Source organism: Lutra lutra, chromosome 8 (genome assembly GCF_902655055.1).
Source record: "Lutra lutra chromosome 8, mLutLut1.2, whole genome shotgun sequence".
Lineage (NCBI taxonomy): Eukaryota > Metazoa > Chordata > Mammalia > Carnivora > Mustelidae > Lutra > Lutra lutra.
The window spans coordinates 83,424,150-83,447,566 of record NC_062285.1 but is presented as its reverse complement, the minus strand read 5'-3'; the positions used below and the strand labels follow the sequence as shown (position 1 = coordinate 83,447,566).

Sequence of the window (23,417 nt, the reverse complement as noted above, 5' to 3'; positions counted from 1 at the left end):
GATGGGAATTAAGTTAAGGGGATAGATAAATTTGCTTAGAGAGAAAGTGTGAGATAGGAAAAGAAGACCCTTAATATTTAAACTCAAAATCCCTTATTCTTTTTCATAACTTCATGCTGCTTTTGCATGTAATGTTGAATCCATCCAAACACAAAATTTCTGCAGCATCTGGGTGGCTCAGTTGGTTAGGCATCTGCCTTCGGCTCAGGTCATGATCCCAGGGCCCTGAGATTGAGTATCTCATTGGGCTCCCTGCTCAGCAGGGAGTCTGCTTTTCTTCTCCCTCTGCCCTTTCCCCTGCTCATACCCCTCTCCCTCAAATAAATAAATTAAATCTTAAAAAACAAAAATTTCTACATAGTGCCTCCAGTATACCACTTGCTTTATGTAGTGCCTTTCTAAGCTTGTCTGTATATAAAATCAGAATGTAATCATATAGAAAAACAAAATCAATAACTACTCTTTAATTATAAATAAGTCTAATTAATACCATAAATAATAGAGTTAATTCTCAATTTCTCTATGTAGATCCATGGGCTATCCATCAAGAAATATCTCTGCACAGTTCCTAATGTCTCTTTGGATCATTCTTATTCCTACCGGGTTATGACTGGGGCAATGTCCTGGTCCAATTAGACAAATTATATTACTCACTATTACGTCTCTATTCATCATTTAGAATGCCATAAAATAAATAATATGTTCAAGCTGATCTAGGGGACTTCATATAAGTCTACATGATCAAAAGAGAAAAAGACCTTCCTAGAAGTACTATAGAGAGCCTGTTGGCCTCATATTTTGGATATTTGAATTTTAGTTTCAGTGCCAGCAACAGATGGCCTTGGGCAAACAGCTCAAATTCTCTTTTCATTTTTTCATCTGTATAATCAGGAGATTGATCCAGGTCTCCAAGTTTCCTTGAGTTCTAATATTCTGTAATCATGTGAAAATCCTTGAAGGAACATGAATTATTCAGTGGGTAGAAGTTTACAATCATCTTAAAGGATCCTTATTCTCTACTTTCCCTAGAAAAAATTTCTTCTGTCATATCTGATCATTTTTAGTACTAGAAAAATAGCAAATATATTCGTATTGACATTTTTCTTCCAAGTTGATGCTGAGTGTGTCATCAGACTCAAAACCTGCTGGAGAAAATATTCTGCACTTCTGATAGTTTTCTAATTCTAACTTGACATTGGGGCTTTTAACTATGAATAGCCTCATGGCATTCTGCATGAATTCTTACTGTGTATCCCAAAGTCTGACATTTCTCTTACACTTAAATTTGATCTCAGATTTCTTTACTTTTCATTTTACCCAAAGTTCCTTTTTTTTTTTTTTAACGGTTGACATTTGTTACATTGCATTTGGCTTTTACCCATCACTTGAAAAGTTTTTTCAGGAAGATATTGACCTTGTATCATTTTTCAGACTAGACAAAGAAGAACAAAAGAGGAAAACAATGATAGGGGGAGAAAATACGAAAGGAATAAAAATGACAAAATAACAAGTCAAGTGGAAGAAGTTGAAAGATGTATTTTTCTGTTGAAATTTCACTTCATGGTGCCACTGCTCCTGTTGATAGTTGTCTGGATCCTTGGTGATGTTCCTTTCTCCCTTTGAGAGGAGCTGTAAATGACTGAGGGGAGAGAAGAGGGATGATGCCCCACCAAATCTGAGTGTTGGTTCATGTGACTTCAAAGCCAATTTGTCGTTCAGGGAAAAGATAAGTTGATGTGCTGCTGTCTTCAAAACAGACTACAGGTGCTGACTCATTAACTTATGGCCCCACAACAATAACACATGCCAAAACTACGTTCTCAAAACTCAGTTTGTAGTCCCCAAGAAGCTTATAGGGGTATTGTAAGGTCAAGACTATTTCCATAATAACTCTAATATGTCACTTGCCTCTGTTACATGTATTCACTTATAGGTGTTTTCAGACATGCGGTATTGTAAAGGATTTAATACAGAAACAGATAGGGGAATCTAGCTGTCTTCTGTTAAGCCGGACATTATAGATATTTGCAAAAATCTGAAAGAGTATCATTCTTCTCTCTAAATATTTTCTTTGTTTTTGAAAGCATAGCTCTTTTTCATAGGAGTATATTCTTTATGTTAACATGTAAAGGGATAATTATTGTTATCTTAAATGAATTGATAAATATATCTTAAATGTCTTGGGTTTGTTTCTAATATGGCAATTCTTGATAGATGTAACTCAACAAAAATTCTTCATATTCTTCCATAATTTTTAAGAGTGTTAGAAGTGTCTTGAAACCAAAAATAGGAGAACCTCTCTTGCACAGCAACCTAAACACTGGGCAGTTTCTACTTCTACATTCAGCTAAAGAGTTACCTAAATACTTGATACTCTTCCTTTCCTGCCCAGGTAAGGATTACCATTTCATCTTAGTCCTCTGCTTGACCATGAATTTTGTGTTTACACGGTGGGCAAAATACAGAGTTGTATTTCACTAAAGTTCCTTTGAAAATGTTTGTCTTGAGGTTGCTTTCATTTTACTTAATTTTTTCACTCTCAGTTTTTTAGCCACATGTCTTAGATTCATTTTATTAACTGTTACAATTCTAGTCTTTGAGAAATAGTTTTTTTCTTTGTGTCTAAATGAACTCATTAGACAATAGACTATGTACAATTTTTAAATATTTCCTTAACAATTATTGTACAGAGTTATATTTATCTTAGCTGCGGAATTATGTCCTTTTACAGATGCCAAAGACACAACTGTTAGCCCAGTTGAGAGGAAAACAAGTCCTGAATAGATAGAATCATTGTTCATGAAACTCATATAAACTGAATAGTAAGCCAGTCTGATATTTTGCTTTTGACCAAATTTGGTTTTGCTCTCTACTCAGACATGCTCGGAAAGTAAATTAAATAACCTAAAGTTACTTAAATGGATGGTTAAAAAATGATGAATAACCTTAAAGAAGTGATTATTTCATATGAACTCTTGTTACACTTATTTTTAAAAATTCTTAATAAATGGAAATCCTCACCTTACATGAGCTTCTCTCCGAGTCATAGAATTTTACTCACCTTGTATCTTTTTAATATCTCAAATCCAATAGATTGCCACTTAGTGCATTGTAAATGATTTATTTTCTGAACGAGTATAAGAAAATTTCTCACAAACTCAAGTAAATGAGGGCCTTATTAAAATCAGCCTAATAAATTTTCTAATGATAGTTTCATTTCTTCTGCAGTCTCAAGGTCTAAGGCCCATGCCTCTAGTAATCAGTACTACTAAGTTTAGCAGAATCACTGGTTTATTTTTGGCAGGAATTACGTGTATTTTTCAAGAAAGTCAGGTCATTGGAAAGTAAAATAACCTGACTTGTGGAAAATTCAAAATACTTTGCAGTTCTTCTGTCACATATGACATTTCGGGATGTAAATATCACATAACATTCAGAAAATATGGGTAGCTCTCACCACATTGAGGAATGCGTTACTGAGCATGAAATGCCAATAACTATGCCCCAAGAGAATGTTTAAACAATTTCAGACAACATCACAGGGAAGAAATGCCAAGATTGGTGGAATATATTTGTCCATTGATCTTTGCCTGAGGTCAGGGCCCTGAAAAGGTATTAAGCAAAAATTCTCTAGAGGCAGAGATCCCTATATGGACCTATTATGCTAAAAGAATATTTTAAGTCAACCAAAGAAATATAATACTTGTTCTTTTACACAGTGATGTTTATTCTTAAAGGAACATGTGATTTGGAGCTTTTTTCTAGTGCTGGTAATTAACTTACACTTACTCATATATATTCATAATTAGTTAAATGAGCCTTACTTTAAAAAAAATCATTATATTTTAGTAACCAATGAAACTTTCATATAGAAAGCTTGAAAAACTTTAAAAATTAAGCTTAAAAAAGAAAACTAAAATCATCCATGAAATTTCCATTCAAGTGTTTTGTATTAATATTTTTGATGTTCTCATCTTTTTGTCAAGCTTATGGAAAAATAGGCACATTTTTAAATGGTATTATATGGCATATACTTTTCATTATATTTTAATATCACTAAATATCCTTTTAATATTTTAGACTACATGTATTCTATTATATGATCATAGCTTATTTAACTTTTATTTTAGACATTTGTGTTATTTACAGTTACATATAACCTCACACATATCTCTGATTATCTTCTTAGGATAAATTCCCAAAAGTAAATCATTAGGTCAAAGAATAATCAAATTTTAAAGATTTTTTAAAATACATGTTGCTATATATTGCCATAATGTATGAAGGGACACATTTCCCAGGAGCTTCAGTAACACTTCCAACGTCTCTCTAAATGTGGCCAACTCTTCCTAAAATAATCAAATGAAAGTTATATTTGGATATGCTTTACTGTTGTTAGGCCTTAGTCACATCCCAGGATGTCATGTGGTTAGTCCCTTAGCAATTTCTTTTCCAATTTCTTCCTAAACTTCATGCAAGAGTAGTGAATAAAAAGATCTATTCCTTTCCATTAATGTGAAAAGTGTTCTTCCCAACATTTTCACATATTTGAAAAGTGTTCTTCCCAACATTTTCACATATTAATACAAATATATAATTTTTCTTTTGGGCTGTATAGATATAATTACTGTCTGTTCTATTCCTGAAGGAGTCTGGAAAAAAAAGAATACATCCTTCTTTTTCATTACCTTCAGATTTGTTTTTCTTTCACCCTTTTGACTGAGAGGAAACAAATTTTTAAAACCTGGGACTTACATAAGTGGTATTTTGGGTTATATCTATTGCTACCAATGTAAATTATCTCAGAGCACAGCAAGAAATAAAATGGGCCCAATAGTATGATTTTTTCTGATTACTATCATCATGATCAATGCATTTTTATTAATGACCCAATAAGAATGGAGCATGGGGCTAAATCCTAAGAATTAAAAAAAAAAAAAAAGAAGAAGAGGATTGAACAATTCTTATCTTCAGTTGATTTATTCACTAGTTGAGGAATGATGGCACATATATAAAAAAAGATAAATTCTAATAAACACTAACATAGCTTAATTGCCCAGTGGGGTCAGCCAGTCAACACCCTTGGAGTTCAGAAAAGTGATTAGTAAAGATTGGGATAGTCACCTTTAAGAGGATTTGAACCACGTTTGAAGGAGGACTGGAACTTTAACAAGAAAAGAAAAGCTGTGGGGCACCTGGGTGGCTCAGTGGGTTAAGCCGCTGCCTTCGGCTCAGGTCATGATCTCAGGGTCCTGGGATCGAGTCCCGCATCGGGCTCTCTGCTCAGCAGGGAGCCTGCTTCCCTCTCTCTCTCTCTCTGCCTGCCTCTCTGTCTACTTGTGATCTCTCTCTCTGTCAAATAAATAAATAAAAAATATTAAAAAAAAAAAAAAAGAAAGAAAAGCTGTTCCACAAAGGACAGAATGCACATGACATTTTCAGAGTAAAATAACCAGGGAGCCAAAGCAGTTTAGTCAGTATTACAGTAGGAGAAAAATCTGATGTTCATCTAGCCTTGGCTATCTAGATAAGCAGTATGGGACTAAGAGAGGTACATTGGAAATAGAAACCCATTTAATGTTTTATGAGAAATGAGTTTAGAAATAACTTAGGGAATTTATAAGGTATTACTATGAAAAATGTTAGTACCAGCATGAGATAATTGTCGCTTCGACTAACTAGTTACAGAAGAAACTGAAAACAAGCATAATGCTAGAGTACCATTAGGATAAAAAAAAGCCGACCCAACTTGGCAACTGATTAGATATGAAGATAAGAGACTACTAGGAACTTATTATTCAGCTGTGCTTGCATCAGGGATTCATAATGAATGAGTCTGCCTTCAACCAAGTACATAATATAGAATCCCACTGAGAAGACTGTGATAAACTCTACAGGGGGCTACCAAGGAGCTGGAACACCTCCTCCGATAAACTGGTCCTTGAGTTTTGACTTCAAAGATGAATCGAATTTTGCCAGATAGGAAAGGGTAGAAAATTCAATGAAGAGGGCAAAAAAGGGGGAAAACATGACTCAAAATTTTACACCTGCATGTTTGGAGAAAGATAGTAACACAGACCACGAGAGAAAAGTCTAGCAGTAGCAATGTTTTAGGTGGAAAGAGAATTCAGTTTAGACATTCTGCAAACTAACATGTAGAGCATATTTACCAATCTGGAGACAGCTGGGACACACCCATGAACAAAACAGGCAAAAATTTTCTCCTTTCATGGAGTTTACATTCTAGTATTTGGAAATAAATACATAATTAGGGGTATAGTGTTCACCAAAGAGTTCTATTTTATTGTGATGTTTGTTTCTATTTTTCTTTCTCTATTGTCATTCATGTCCATAAGGTAAAATAAGTACAAAAGAAAGCATGGGTGACTCCTATCTGACTTACCTCATCACTTAGGCAGCAAAATGTTCGAGTAACTATTCCCTCTAAGACTTCAAACTGTCCTCAAACTGTCCTTGATGTCTACAGGCTTCAGACAAATGGTTTGGTAATTGAGAGCAATAAATTAGAATCAATCACAGGAGAAAGTAGTCTCAGTGTGCTAAACAAGCTGACCTTCTTCTAGCTTTGCATTTTTATTGCACCCTTTCTGCTCTCTACCTGCACTTGATGCTATGCTGGGATCTTCTGACCTTAGCAGTACTTCAGGAGATGTGTCTGGACTGCAGTTCTTGCTGGGTCTTACTGCTGGATTGTTTGAAGGGAGAAAATTATTGGAAAAGTATTTGCAGGTCAGAAATAAGGGTTTCTAGTGCATAACCATGCAAGTGAAATTTTTGTTGCAATTAAAATGCTCAGTTTAATTTAAGAAAAATATGTAAAACATTACATTTAAACATTACATTTCAAACTGCTAAGGACAGTTGAGAGATACTAAGTAATACCAGTTTTCCTTGACACTGTAACTGCATAGTATTCATTTCACTCTTGAGTAACCTGATATGCAGAAGAGACTGGACAGTAAAGACTCCAAAGTTTCCTAACCTCCTTAATATTAAGAGCCAATCTTCAGAGCTCTTACTTGATTGGTTGAAAGCATTCAGTTTGTTTCCATGCAAAAGGATATTTGACTTTTGTTTGTTTATTTTTTTCTTGTTTTTCAACCAGTTTCAGTTACTATAAGTAGTTCCTTCAAGTTTAAAATTAGGCATATCACTTTTTTTTCTGAAAACTTATTTAAAATTAATTGTTCTTACCAAAGCCCAGTTATAGCTAATCCTGTCAAAGCAGTATGTCAAAAGCATGTCAAAACGGTGTGGTACCAAAAGTTATCTCTAGGCACTTGCCAGGATCTTGGAGATAGCTATATTTAATTCTTCTGGTGGAAGCAAAATGATGGAGCCTGAGGAGCCCATTTGAGGATTAACTGTTTTGAGGGTAGATATTCAGATACTAAATACTTCCATGAATTTAGTTCAGTAACAAATATTTATTGAGTGTCTAATGGGTGCTAAACCTTAAAACAGACATTTGTAGTCCAAAAATGAATAAGGCACAGTTACCCTCAAGGTCTTCATATCCTGGTAAGAGTTAGTCTTATGAAAGTATTTTTGTTTATTAAATTTCTGGTTTCTCATTATGATCTGGCCAAAACTCATCTAAATATATTATATCCCATTTTTTAATCATATAAACCATCAGGTCTCTAGCTGGTAATAATTTACTTAACAAATGCATTGCTAAATGATAAGCAAAGATTTTCATACACTTTAGAAAGATTTTAGATATCCTATGGTTTTTTATAGACAAGGAAGCTGGCAGTTTCTGACTTAAACCCAAGTTTCCAAAATCTAGTTGAAAAGGCTTTTTATTGCATTCCACCTGAGAGTACAGAATGTGGAAAAATAATAAGTTGGTGCTAATAGTCATCTTAATTGATTGTGAGATTATGATTTTATCTTAAGTGCTGGGGATAGAATTCATTCCCTCTTCTCCCTGACATTTTTCATAGATTACTCCATACCATTAATAGCTTAATAAATACATTTACTTTGTGTTAGTTTTCCAGATCAAGAAATTCGTAAAGTGGCTGTTCAGCAATTAGACAACCTTTTGAATGATGAACTACTGGAATATCTCCCACAGCTAGTTCAGGTAAGAACAGCAGAGTTTCCAAAGGATTCTAGGATTTTAACTAATAATCCTCTAAAAAGAGTTTCCAATAAGTCAACACTAGACTATATAAAGTGGTATTGTAATTTGGCAAGCCAGAGACTAAATTATAGCTTGTGTGTCAACATAGGTAACATAGACATTCTTTAGCCCAAACTGATAGTTACAGAAACGATCTGTAAGAGCCAAAGAGGACATTTAAAAAAAAAAATTATTATTTAGAGTTGGGGCAAAATATAGAATTAATGGTGATGAAATCTTTCCATCTAACTATGTAGAACAATTAAAAATAAAATGAATGTTACTTAGAAAATAGTCTTTCCTAAGCAGCTCCTCATAATATATGGGTTTCTTACCTTTCTCTTAGACCATTCTAACATTGATTATCAATCTATAAAAGTGGTTTTATAAGATAATACCTGAATTCTGCCAATAGATACTGCATATGAGCCACAACATTAAATATCACAATGTTGGAGTTATTTTAGGAAATAATATGGCCATAAATGAAATATAGAAATATGAGAAAAGACTGATTCGGTGTTAATATTTTGAAATAGAAACAACCATATATCTTGCAAATGATCATGTAAATGATTGAATATCAAAATTACAAATAATATTGTTTTCCCAAGTTGACTATGTGATGAGGGCTGAATAGATAGTTCTAATATAGCGACTTTTATGCTTTTCGGTTTTTGTTTTGTTTTTTAACTCTGATGTTTTCTTATCTGAAAGGTCAGATTGTAATTACAAGATATCTTAAATGCCAAGTGACTTAGTTTTTGAACATTTAAGACAGAGAACTTTTTTAAAAAGATTTTATTTATTTGAGAGAGAGCACAATTGGGGTGGAGGGGGAAGGAGCAGAGGGAGAAGCAGACTCCCCGCTGAGCACAGAACCTGATGTGGGGCTTGATCCCAGGACCCTGAGATCATGAATTGAGCTGAAGTCAGACACTTAACTGCTTAACCAACTGAGCCACGCCAGTACCCCTAGGACAGAGAACTTGTTTTGCACATGGAATATGCACTTCTCTCAAGGACTCCTAAAGTGAAAGCTGGTTTCGAAATAGCTATACCATGTAGTTACTTATACAGATTTCACAGTTGTGATTTTTCTATACTTTTCAGGTTAGTGTAGTGCAAATAAAAATTAATCAAGCTTGTAGGAACACTTCATCTCATGATTCATGAGTATTGGCAGCATGCTCTATCTAACCTAAATCAAAAAAGTAAGTTTTTACAAAATTTTATGTATACTAAACCCATTTGAAAATGGCAGTCAGAATACATAAGCAATGCACTCGCCACCAGGGATATCACTGAGAGCCATATACCTGCAAATCCAAATTCATATGACAAGACGCACACAGAACCCAACATAGCAAATACACAGAAGTAAAATTAGGAAGTGCAGCAACGACTCCCTAATTAAAAATGAAGATAATAGAATGTTTTGGGATGGAAAAAAATGACTGGAAAATAAAACTGGGAAGAATTTTCAAAACATTTATTACAGAATTTGCCCCGTGCTCTCCCCTAACTTCAAAACTTGAAGCACATAAAAACTTTTGAAACACACAAAATTCTACCCTACTGATTATTTTCTTGAAGTATGTTACTTTGTTATATTATATTGTTAGAATTATGCAGGATATATTAAAGAAATAAGACAGGACTCTAAGTCCATAACAAAAACAGAACATGTTGTTCATAGCCAGAAAATAATTTAGACCCGGACCCAGAGGTTACAGCAAACCGCAGGTCAACACTCTGTGGGTAGGTTCCAAGAACAGTTCATAATAATGCAGTGTGCACCAGAAATATTGCCAGCCTCCTAGATGGTGAAGTAGGAGTGAGGGGGAAATTGTACCAGTGCACAGAGTGATACAGGGAGTCTGAAACAAGTGAAGCAATTTAAAAGCAACAAGTATTTATTCAAGAAGAAACAATGGGGAAATCTAAAAGGAAAGCTAAAAAGACAAGCATGGAAATAAATTCTAAGCTATCTCTCTCTTGCTCGTGTGCTCATGTGATATGTTATTAGGGCATCAACACAACTTATGACCTGGTCAGCTATGGCTGCAGTTTAAGAGAACATACATTATGGTCTTTATACATTCAGACAGCACTAAGAGTTTATGCAAATTAGCTGAAATCATTTTTGGTACCTTAGGAATTCATAAAGTTTCCCATCCTTGAGTATGGTCAGCATATTGAAGTATTTCTTCAGGCGTGTATGTGAATGTGTTTTGTGCCCACTTTTGTGTGCTGTCTGTACGGTGGTATAAAACCTGGCTTGAACTCTGTGTGTGGGGGGGGGTTGCTGTGTGTGACTTAAATGGCTATTGAGCAACTAAATATAGAAGCTTTGCATCTTAAACAGGGAAGGAAATTTTTATGAAGAGAGCCCGTTTCTCATTTTCAAATATATTCAGATTTCTGGAAGAATGATGGGGCCCAGGTACTCCCTGTGGACAGGGAAGCCCCTGCCGAGTACCTAATCTGAATTAGGCTCATAAGGATATTAGGGGCTGCCATTACTGCCTGTATTTTCCACCAGGTTGGGTTTCCTAGAAAATCATAAGGAGCTGTTCACATTAGAGATGAGGGAAAAGATTTGGAGAGGTGTCGACTTGGGTAGCACCAATCAGCTCTGAAATCTCTAAAAGTTTCAGGTTCTGCAGGATAATACTGATGTATCAATTGGTGATTTCAGTTAAGGCTTTGAAATGTGCATTAATTTCATTCCCCTAAGAGGAGAAGTCTCTACTATTGAATAATGTCATTCTTATATCTAGGACACTAATCATACTCTGTATTTTTGTGTGTGCCAGGATTTTCCTTCTAGGCGTGGTTGAACTCCACCAACCATCTGCTCTTATTTATTATCCTGTGATACTAAAGCATAAATGAGAAAGAGACTTCTCAAATCCAAACTGTGATGTGTGTGTGCTACGTTACACACCAGCTAATAAGGTTATCTTATCATATATCTAATATAATCAAATATCCAATATAATTTTAACATTCTGTTAAAATGTTTATGCTGTTTTCCTTTGCCTTTTCATAAACCTCATTAGGCCTTTTGTATTCTGCTAGAATTTTGTTACTGAGAAGTGTAAATTAATTATATCTCTTACTTCAGGCTGTCAAGTTTGAATGGAACCTTGAAAGTCCTCTGGTACAACTCCTATTGCACCGTTCATTGCAAAGCATCCAGATTGCCCATCGTCTTTACTGGTAAGATAAAATAGGATAGGATACCTTTTTTATTGTCAACTTCTCTCTATGGGACAACATTAGAAGAAGTGGAAGATCTCTTACCTTGTAATTGATATAAACCTCCACTTAAAATTCAGCCAAATTCGAGTCTTTGTCAAGTTTTTTTTTTTATTTATGAGTGCAATTTAACTGTCATCATCCTCAAAATCTTCCCTTTATACAGTTGCTGCTGTTTAAATCCAATCTGAATTTTAAAGCTAGATGATATTTTTCCTATAGCTTTATTTTTTCTTTAAGAGAGAGTGAGGGAGCACACACACATATGTATGGCAGACAACATCTACTAGCCTCAGTTGCTAGTAAAGCACTTTAATTAATAGAAAAAAGTCACTCTCATTTTTTAGTATGTTTTTCTGCTTCAAGAAATGTTACTCATGTTGACATTACTCTGCCCATGAAAATAACTCAAGCATTTCATAGCAAAGTAGAGATACAAGGAATTGTTAGGCACCAGTGTTTATTCTGATGTTCATTTTCATTTCAAATGTTTAATATGAAAAGCAGAACATTATCCTCTACTATGTCAGTATAGGGAGGCATCAGACACGTGACTAGCCCTGGGCCCTTCACTGAATGGACTCTTTCATGGAGTCTTGAATGAAGTCTTACTCTCCCCAGTTTTTCAGTCAGCTACTACCTTGCTGAGGAAACTTAAGTGGATACACTTGGTGGTCTTTTGTTCTCACAGTAAAACTAGGATCAAGTTACCAGGGCCCAGCTGTGCACTTGCAGGCTTGTGACAGAAGGGGGCAGAAGAGGGCTGCTTGAACAGTCAATCAGGCTTGATGCCAAATCAGAGCTGGTAGGGCTTTAGAGCAATTCCAGGAGATTGACCCAATCAGGTATTAGGCAATCGATATCACTAGTGAAGTCAAAACTGGATTGGAGAGAAAATATGAGCAGAAGTCAGGGACTAATCTAAATCAGGAATTAGGACCCAAAGAACAAGCTGTTGCATCACTGTTTGCTGGTACTGAATGACTTAAGGCAATGGTATTTCTGGCACCACAAGGCCTTTCTTTCCAAGGTCGCAATAGTATTAAAGGACCAAATCCTAAGAGCTTTAAGATCCCACTCATAAAATTGAGATGATGCCAAATCTCCCCATTCATTTCTAAGCGCTCTGTCCTAAACTTTTCTTACCTAGATTTTGGGGTAGATTTCTCAAATCAAGGACTGCTCTAAATAAAGTGAAATAATGTGGAAATTTTGCATCATATGATTGAAGTCACACATGTCCCTCTCATCCCTTCTTCTTTTTTTTTTTTTTGAAAGAGAACTTTTTATTACTTTTATATACAGAATATTCAACAGTGTCCACTCAGCCCAGTTGGGTGGGCAGTTTTTAGTTTTTACCTTTTCCAGTTGGCAATGCAAGCCACTGACTTTGAACCCAGGACATTGCTTCCCCAGTGGCAGCGGATCTCATCGTATCTGTCATTGTAATTGGTCCTGATGGCTGCTACCAGCTTAGCCAGAGCTCCTTTGTCTTCGGAGTTAATCTGTGTGAAGACAGCAGTAGTGTGGGTCTTCCTGTGGACCAAAGGCCCCAGCCTGGCCTCCCTCTCATCCTTTCTCCTAAATCATCTTTTCTCCTGATGCCTGAAGTTCTGTCATCAGTGAGTCAATGCTTTAGGTTAAGTATTATTCCCTCCTAGAATTTTTTTCTAATGTGGAAATATATATATATTTAGAACATACTGCTCACGATGAATTAGATGATCGTTTGTTCATTTATGTGACAAATCTTGAGATACTAGACCCTGTTGAACTATGAAGGATAAAACAGAATAGTCCTTGCCTAAACAAGCTGACAGGATAACAACACGACAGCTAGCAGCCAGGCAGCAGGGAAGATCCCCTGAGTAGGTGAGGGAGAAAACGGACAACAAATCTTGTCCACTTAATGGTGATCCATTCCAAATACAACTACAAGGTAGAGCGGCAAGGCTGGCCATCAAGTCAATAAAAAAACCTAAACATGCACTCCCATTCTGCCAGAGTTAAATACTGATGAAGGCATACAAATGAATATACAGAGGAGGTAAATGCTCTCTCTACTTTGAGATCTGAAACACTCCCTGAAGAAAGAGTAAAGAGCTGTACTTCAGGGAGTTATCACAGTGTAATAGAGCATGCATGATACAGAATCAATAGAAGGTTTTAAAGCCTCTCCTTTACCTTCTAGAATCATTATATTACTACTGACTAACCTTTTACTTTCACAATGTAATGAATAATAAATTATTGCTTCACTCTTTTCTAAAGGAAAGATATGTCTTGTTGTCATTTAATATTGATCTCTTATAATCATCTTTCACCTTACTGTTCTCAGAAAAGTATACACACGATAAAATCTCTACAATAAGCAATTCACTAAGCTAACAATAGCTATTCTCTGCCTCAACCAACCTGAGAAAAAGTGATGGATATTTTTAAGAAAGTTTACATTTTATGCAATAATCTGTAAAATCCATTAGCATAGTTTTCTAGTTGAGGCACAATATAGGAACAGCTGGGGATTTTTTTGTTTTTTTTAATTTTATTTCTATTCTATGGGATAAAGGTTTTATATAGTTCTTTTCATAAAAAGATCTTTAAAAACAGAATACAATTTTAAATTAATTTTGTATATCATTTGTGTTATTTCTTTTATTAAATATATGAAAATAGAATCTTATAATCTCATACAAAGTTCTACCTCAAATCAATACAAAAGCCAGTAATAAAGCTCCACCTTAAATTTATCCCTAATTTAAATTATGTACTCTTCAAATTTTTCTATCTTGTTTAAAAAAAAGTAAAGAGTTATAAAAGTGATCATTTTGTGCATACATACTGACTTCAAATATTGGAACTTGCACCAGATCTGGCATTTGGGAACTGAACTTTCTAATCCACTCTCCAGCAATTTTTCATTACAACAGCGACTTGCACTTTTATCACTACTTCCTTAGATAGTAATCTGTGTTCCTATAGTAATATCAGTCTTCCTCTGTCATAGTTCATGGTGAAGATTTGGGTTAAGGACTTGAAAAACAGTTTTATACTATTAAATATTTATATTTTCTCAGACTACAGGTTTACTTTAGCCAACAAAATATATGGTCAACAAAAAGGAATCTATTCTTCCTTAATATGACCTTAATACTAGTAATTATCTTTGTCTTCTAATAATATTTGAATTTGATCTCCAAAACAAATAGATAATAAATACTCATAGAGTTACAGGATTTGGGAGTCAAATGGAACCTTACAAATGCTATAGCTCTTTTTTTTTCTCACCCAGAAAGGGATATCAACAAATTAAGTGATTCATCCAGTTACAATCATCTAGCTAGCTGAAGAATTAAGTTTAAAATATTTTTTTTTCATGACATCTCATGCCCACTTCAGGTCTCTTTCCAATTCACCACCCACTTCTAAGAAAAGTAGAACTTGAAGAATTCACAGAATGTTTGTTTGTTTTTCTATCAATGATTAGGGACTCATTTAAGTACACTAAAGTGGTGACCTTTCCTTAACTTGAATGCAAAACTGAAGAAAAAGACAATATCCCAAATTGAGAACTTTATATCTAATACTCAAAGTTTTTGCTATTAGGTGTCGGCATAACCCACAACTGCTGTCAATTATAATGTTAATAAATAGGCATTTGGAGGAAGCTCCAAAAAAAATTATATAATTGAAGGAATTTTGAAGGGAACAGTAGGGTTTTTCCCAGAATTTTTCTTTTGTAGTTCCTGATTCATTCCTAAAACACTAAATTTCTTCACTTAGTTTTACTATTAAACTACGAGTGATAAGAAAACAATTCCTGAGTAATTTACTTAGTAGACTCATTTTGTATTTATCTTTCAGTACTTATTATATAAAACCAAGACTTTATGTTATATAAAACCAAGACTCAGTTTTCTCTAAAACACTATTTAATTAAGCCAGCAATATGCTAATGAAATTCAAGTCAACCCATTTCATCAAGTTAAATGAGTTAGAAAATAAATTCGTGTAGTCCAGGCCAGAACTTGGCAATAATAAAATGTAAGCAAAATCCATCTTTAGTTTCCTTCTAAGTAAAAATACCCAGTAAGCAATTGGATATAGAATCCTAAAGAGCAGGAGAAAGATCTGGACTGGTAACAGAATGGGAATGTATCTACATATTGATGGTACTTGCCAAGCTTCCATCTATGGTTCAGTCAACCCCTGAATTTGGAGTTCTCACCCAGATTCCTTGTACCTTGATCCAGATTTTTAAAAAGAGGACCAGAACATCATGTCAAAAGTATTTTCAGGAGCCAAGTCTAGAAGGAGCACATAACCTCTTTTGCCTGCATTCCATAGGTCAAAAGTCAGTAACAAGACTCCATGACTCCATCTACATTCAAGGGAAAATAGGAAAGCAGACCAGTATATATGTCTATATACAGAAGCAAAACGCTGTTTGATCTGGTAAATCCAGAGCAGTGTCTGCCACAGAGGTAAAGCAATATATAGGACTGTAGAAATTTGACCATCAAGCTGTAGAGAAAGAGGACATGGAAGGAAAACCAGTACTCACTCTTAAATATATTAATTGGCTTTCTTTTCAAAAGCTAAGATTGATCTCAATAGACAAAAAAGATAATTGCCCAACCACTGGAATAGAATCATTATTTTGGCAGACATCTTTTAAAAATGTCTTTTGTCCAATTATCCTGTTAGTATTTCCAAGAGATTTAACCAATGGGTATATTTTTAAACCATTTTACCTAGATGGCTCATTATTAACTTATTTATGTAGCTATGGTGGACAACTGGTATCTTGGCCCAAGAGGTCCCAAACTAAATTAAATATTGCTATCCTCTCCTTCTCATTCAATCCTTGCACTCACTATATCTAAACCTCCTTTTTTATATGTAGTAGCCTGGTTAACAGCTACTACCAAGATATCCAACACAGAAAATCTGGGAGGCATTATTCCTACCAACAACCTTCCTCATTCAATCAGCCCTTAAGACGTGGCTATTGTTTTTATAAATATGTCTTAAATTTGTCCCTTTTCTATTTCTGTCCACTAAGGTGGGTAACACCTTAGTTCAAGTCTTCAGTATTACCTACTTGCATGATCACAACAGCTTTCTAATTGTTTCTTGTTTTGGGTTTTTGGGGGTTTTTTTGTTTGTTTGTTTTTTCACTTCCATTCTTACCTACTTTGGGCCCATCCATCCTCCACACTGTTCTTGGTATAATCTTTAGATAATACAATTTGATCCCTCTTAAAGTAGGTTCTAGTTTCAACGTAACCCGCAGCTGGCTAGCATAATTCCATAATTCCAATCAGCTTTTTCTTACTGATAGAGTTAAGAATTTTTAGATGTTGAAATAAAAAATACTCTGTTCTTCCTTAATATGACCTTGCAATAGATTTTCATAATTTCAACTCTGCCTGCTTCCCACACCCATTTTGTATGACTTTCTACATCTAAACAATATCTTTTGTATTCTCAAGTAGTTATTCAAATTTCCAAGCTCTTTCAAGCCCTTGTGGCTTTGTACATGGTATTTCTCTCTGCCTGAAATTCAGTTGCCCTGTTGTTTGCCCAGAATCCTTGGGGACCCAGCTCAAATTTTTATCATCTTTGAAGATGTCTCAGCCCTTTATACACACTTGCTGATACAATTTTTAGCAGAGTACATACTTTGTTTACTTCACCATTTACCTTTTCTTTAAGATAGCTTGGGCCACAAATAAAAAAAAATGTTGATTTAACTGGCTTAAACAATATGAAAAGTTAATAATCTCACATAACAGGAAGTTCATTAGTAGAGCGGTTTCAGAGTTTTTATAGCAGCAGCTCACTGATTTTGTCATACACCCAGTTCTTTGTCTTTTTTGCTCTGTCATCCTGTGTGTTTATTTGTTCTTAGTCCACTTCACATCACAGTTATAAGGAGACTGGCACAGGTAATACCACATCCATACATGACACCAGGCAGCAAAAGAAAAGGGGCTAATCCTTCTTCAACAAGAAAAATTTTCCTCTGATCTTCATAACAGAGTTAACTTCATCATTTGTGGGAATTGGGTCACATACTATCCTGAGACAATCACTTGATCAGATGGCCATCAGGTGAATTGACTTACCTAATTGGTTTAGAATATTCAAATATACCCCTAAACTGGTCATCTTCCCTGAAGATTTTGCTATTTGGACAAAATCTGATTTTTTCTTCAGTTGTGAAGGGGAGACTAGATTTAGTTTAGATAAAACCCTATGTTCCCTCTCCGGATTGTGAGGCCCTATCTTAATCATACATCCCTAACACAGAATATTGCACACAGCACATATAATTGGCATTCAATAAGTACCTGTTGAATGAATTAAAATAATAATTATACCACATACATTTATGCTGCCTACAGGCTAACTTATCTTGACTACTGTACTTAAAACAGCAGAGAATCAAGTCATATTATACTGAATAAGCTATATTATACTGAAGTAATTATATTCAGTATGTAAATTCCCATTGGTACTCTCATAATCACTTTTGCTCTTTTTAAAAAATGGAATTCCCTACCTCTCTGTAATCGGGGGAAGTTTAGTTAATGACTTACAGATAAATATGATCGTCTGGAATAAAGTTTTTGAAAAGCTATTTTTTTTTTTTTTTTTTTTAAGCTTTCGGTTGTTAACAACGGTTGTGTCTACAATGTGAGGTGCTTTTTATTGACTTAACTACGCTGTTTCTTAAAACCCTGAGTAAAAATAAAAGCCTACAGGGGCACCTGGGTGGCTCAGTCAGTTAAGTGTCTGCCTTTAGCTCAGGTCATGATCTCAGCGAACTGAGCTGAGATTGAGCCCCATGTGGGGCTCCCTGCTCAGCGGAGAGTCTGCTTCTCACTCTCCCTCTACGTCTCCCCCTCCTCCTGCTTGTCCTCCCTCTCTCTCTCTCAAATAAATAAATAAAATCTTTAAAAAATTTAATAAAAGGCTGTACCTAATGATTTGACAAGAAGTGTTTTATGGGGAAATCTTAAGTTAGTAAGCGGCTACTTACTGTCTTTTAAAATACAATTTTCTATGTTACGATTATGATTTTTGGGGAATTACCTGGCAGTTTCTGATTTTTGCTGGCTCCTATGCTGTTTTTTGTTGTTGTTGTCATTCGGTTGATGGTTTGTTTTTTGTTTTGGACTGTGAAGATTGGTAGTTTTTTGTTATTGTTTTGTTTTTTATCAGCTGTTGAGTAAGTCCTTTATTTTCAGGCTCAACTTTACTTTCTGTGTTTACTCATCAAAAGATCCCTCTTTGAAAAGGTTGAATAGAGGTTTTTCTTGCTTTTCTTCCAACTCAATTTTCTATTTCATTTGTTATTACTATAGTTAGAAGAGAAAGACGGTTACTTTGGTGTTCCTTGGCTAAAGAACTTCATATGTGTGGCTTTTTGCAGCAAAATCCAGACTTGGATACTTCAATCAAATACTTGTCGTGTTTAATAACTTAGAATTCTTATTTTTGTTTTGGCATGTATGATTCCGTTTTGACCAATGACAAGTGAACAGCTTGCACAAATAATGCTCATCTTCTCTGGATCTGACAGTCTGCCTGAAACACTTACCGCTCTTGGCAGATATGCCACATAAATTTTATCTTGCCTGGGTTTAGTGATCTGAAATTGTTAAAGGGAGGAATCCTAATGTACATGTCACTTTCCTTTCTAAATTAGGGCACCGTGTACTTATGTTTCCTAGGGTGTTATAAATGTCCTTAATTTACCAAAAGGGTGGAACTTCTATTATTTTCTTCCAAGTAAAATTTGCTGTCACTCTTGGAGAGGCTGCTGCTCAATAAACTGTTGACATAAATTGATTGATTATTCTGAAAATCTCACAAGACTTAAATCTAGAGCTCCAGTAACTAAACATTGTGGGGGTAACTGCACAAGTAGACCAACGGACTTCAGTGAACAGATGCAGGAAAGTGCATAAGTATGTTAAGAAAAGAGAGACTATTATGTTAGTCATCCATTCTTTGATACAACTGTTCCCTAAGTTTTTATTGAGTGCCTATTATATACATAATTTGTAGCTTTTTTGCAAAAGGGATAGAAAATATAAACAAATGATAATAAACATGGTTTAAGCGATTTTTTTTTTAAAGCTTCCTGGCTATTTTAGGCAGTTACCACAGATGTCAGAGTCTATTTTTCAACACTGTTGTCTCAACAAATTAATTTTAAACATTCCATTCAGTGATTCTCAAATCCTCTTTGATCAGATTATAAGCCCAATTCAGTGTATTTCTCCACTATTAAAATTGTTGTGTCAGTTGTCCAGAGAACCGCTACCAGGATCAAGGAACTTCAGAAACAGAATTGGGGATCAGATAGTGACTTGACTCATCTTAAAATATCTTACTATTCTTTCTTTGCTATAAAAACCAGAATGCTAGGTTTATCAACTCTAGTATGGCTGTGACTTATAGAGTATTACTAAGAATTCTAACCATCTAACTGTCTTCAATACTTTTTATCCTTACAAGTAGAAATGATGTAGTTAATCCTAAATACTATGCTAGTCATTATTTCATATATTCTCAACAACTTCATTATCTCCATTTTTCAGGTGAAGAAATTAGTACTTAAAGAAGCTAAGTATGTAATGCTATTAAGTAGAACAGCCAAATTTGACCCTGTGCCCTATCCACTATGACCTTCTACCTACTCACAGATAATGAAGGACAGAACAAAGAACAATAGAAAACAGGATAATATAATAGTAAGAGAATAGGATTTGGGGGAAAACATACTTAAGTAGTAATTCCACCTCAGGTCTCTGTTAGCTATATGGTCTTCGAAAAATTACTTAACCTCCTGATTTTATTCATAGTCTGTAAAGGAATGTAATTATGCTTAACAGAATTATTGTTAAAATAAATTGAGATCATACTTATCAAGGTCCTTAATATATATTTAGTACATCCAAAGGATATATATGTTTAATCATTTAATATCCCCAAAATTCCAGTTCACAAGGTCATATCACAAATTAATAATTATATAGAATTCAGGTCTTGGATTCTTGATATTTGACTCCTCATTCCTACAATTGTTCTTTCTTTGTTTTATTCCAATTAAAATTTAAAATAAAACTTTAATATCAGACTCTGAAATGGGTGGAAGTGGGAGCACAAAAGTCACTGTATAAATTAGTTTAGAGACTTGTTGAGCAAAGTATCTTGAAACACTCTAAGTGTCAGAAAAAGTTGGGAATATGTGAATCATTTAGTATCAGAGAAATTTAACAGACAAAGGAATCTAGCAACATTCACAGATTGCCTGTTGATACATGTTTTCTATCTCACTCACATCACTCACTTGTCTGTTAGCACAGTTCAGAAGAAGAAAATGTGAGTAAAAATTTTCATTGGTCCTTTGGTTATTTTATAGGATTAGGTTATGAACTACAAATGAAAAATTATACTCTTGCAAGAAGTTGAGAACTTAAAAGGCAAAGAACTTAAAGAACCCCTTTTAGACCCATGTATTCTGAAGTATGTTTCAAGTAAAAAATGTTCTTGTTGAAAAAAAAAGAAATAACTTCAACTGAGTGTACGCATTTAAAATAAAGCTTATCAGAAGGGAGGTGGATGGGGAACCAATGAAACAGGTGAGGAGGAATAAGAATACACTTACTATGAGCATCGAGTATGACATATAGAACTGTTGAATCATTGTATTGTCCACCTGAAACTAATAGAACACTGTATGTTAACTATACTAAATATATAACTAAAATTAAAAACTTAAATAAATAAACAAACCCTTTATAACAGGAAAAGAATGGATTCTGTGTTGCTAAATCTACCACACTAAGAAAGCATTATAGACCATCTAAGAAAGATAGGAACTCACTGAAACATCTCATGAACTAGCGAAGAAAATGTGATTGGGGGTTATCTTGGATTTTTCCATTATTAAGGCTGTATTCTTATTTCTTTCCATTATTAAGGTCATAAATCTTAAATTGTTTATTCCTTTGGTATTAAATATTTATAATAAATCTTATTACTAAGCATGTGACTGCAGTGAGATAATTTGTTCTTGAGGTATAATGAATGATAAACATGACATTTATACAGGATTCACTTCCATGGTCACAGTTAGCAATTCCTTCCCATTGGACAATTGATTAATGACAAGGGATGATTGCACATTTCTCTTTTCTCTTTCCTCTACCCAGGGTACTTAGCAATGATTATCTTGAAGAAGCCATTTGTTGTTTTTGTACATACATTAAAGTTAGGACCAGTTGTGCTCCAACCTCTGGATAACAGTGTCCCACCAATTTTGGTATTTTATATTAAAGAGACTAGTGATACAGCTATGAAACATCAAGCTTTTTGATTCTGGATAACTGACTTAAACTTTCTGAGCTTCCGTTTCCTCATCTGTAAAACAAGAATAAAATACTTAACCAAAAGTACTTAGCATGAAACCTGACACCTATAACTACTCTGTACATATACATTGAATAAATCAATAATTGGAAGAATTGAAATTTTTTTCGAGAATGAATGGACAAAATTAAGCAATAGGGCTTGTATAACCCCTAGCTTTAATAAATGTTTCTTTTTATCTTTCTTCTTTTTAGTTTTTAATCAAATGATGACATTTCATTTGTTGGAGGATAGTTTAAGAACGTTTTAATTAGCACTCCCCAACTGAAGTATGTTATCAGACAAGCGGACATAAATCTGTAATTCTGTGATCTAAATTTCATCTAAGTGTAAATGGGAAAACCACGTAAGTGGGAAAAGTTCTGGGACACACTTGTAGTATTTCTCACCATCCCACATCTTGCAACCATTCTGGACAGTTTCATTTCTAAATGGATAATTCAGGTAAAAATGCCTCAAGCGCCCTTCACATCCTATTTTACCAATAAATTTTAGCTCCTTCACACTTCTACAACCACTTTCCATGACTACAGATTAAATCTTTTCATCACTAGGGATGGCTCTTCATCCAAAGTTTTAAACTCAGAAATCTAATGTAGTAGCCCTTTCATTTTTTGACTTTACAGTATGTACTAAATCTAGAGTTCACTGCCAATAGAAATTTGACTCCTGATGTCAGCCTTTCTTCAGGCTCATCCAGCTACTCATGCTGTGACATACTTTCCTAGTGATTTTTTAAACTATTTATTTACATATCTGAGTTAATTTCCTCCATCTCCCTTTGTATCTACCAAGGCACTTATGAAATGTCTCAGGAGTCAATACTCCTCTCTCCATCTCCACTAAACCCTTAGCTCAGGACATTATGATTTCCTGATGAATACTGCTGTTATTTATTATTTCATCTACCCAATTCAATAATTCTCATTGATGCTTTATAAGATAAAGATAAGGGGTACCTGGGTGGCTCAGGATGCTCATAAGATCAAGATAATGCTCATAAGATAAAGAAAAGGGGTGCCTTGGTTAAGCATCTGCCTTCAGCTCAGGTCATGATCTCAGGGTCCTGGGATGGAGCCCTGATTCATGTTCCATGCTCAGTGGGGAGTCTGCCTTCCCCACTCTCTCTGCCCCTTCCCCCCAACTCATGTTCTCTCCCCCTCTCTCTCTCTAATAAAATTAATAAGATCTTTTTTAAAAAATAGGACTGGGTGGCTTAAACTTAAACGACTGGGTGGCTCAGTCGTTTAAGCATCTGCCTTCAGCTCAGGTCATGATTCCAAAGTCCTGGAACTGAGTCCCACATCAGGCTACTTGTTCAGTGGGGAGGCTGTTTCTCCCTCTCCCTCTGCCTGCTTGTGCTCTCCCATTCTCTACCTCTGAAAAATAAATAAAACCTTTTTTAAAATCTTTAAGAAATAAAAATAAATACAAAATTTAAAAAGATAAAGATCAAATTCATTACTCTTATTCTATATAAAATATCCAACAGAACAAATTTTATTTTATTATCAGTGTCAGAAAAACTTACGTTTCTATGTGTTTGGAACTT

At 34.7% G+C, this 23,417-nt stretch overlaps 1 protein-coding gene across 1 annotated transcript in view; it reads left to right on the top strand.

The window, feature by feature from the left end:
* Positions 1–23,417, top strand: part of PIK3C2G (phosphatidylinositol-4-phosphate 3-kinase catalytic subunit type 2 gamma) — a 353,953-nt gene that overhangs the window by 148,553 nt on the left and 181,983 nt on the right. The window contains exons 17-18 of the mRNA XM_047741193.1: positions 8,020–8,113; positions 11,283–11,377. Coding sequence (XP_047597149.1) covers positions 8,020–8,113; positions 11,283–11,377 — 189 coding nt within the window. The remainder of the gene's footprint in view (positions 1–8,019; positions 8,114–11,282; positions 11,378–23,417) is intronic.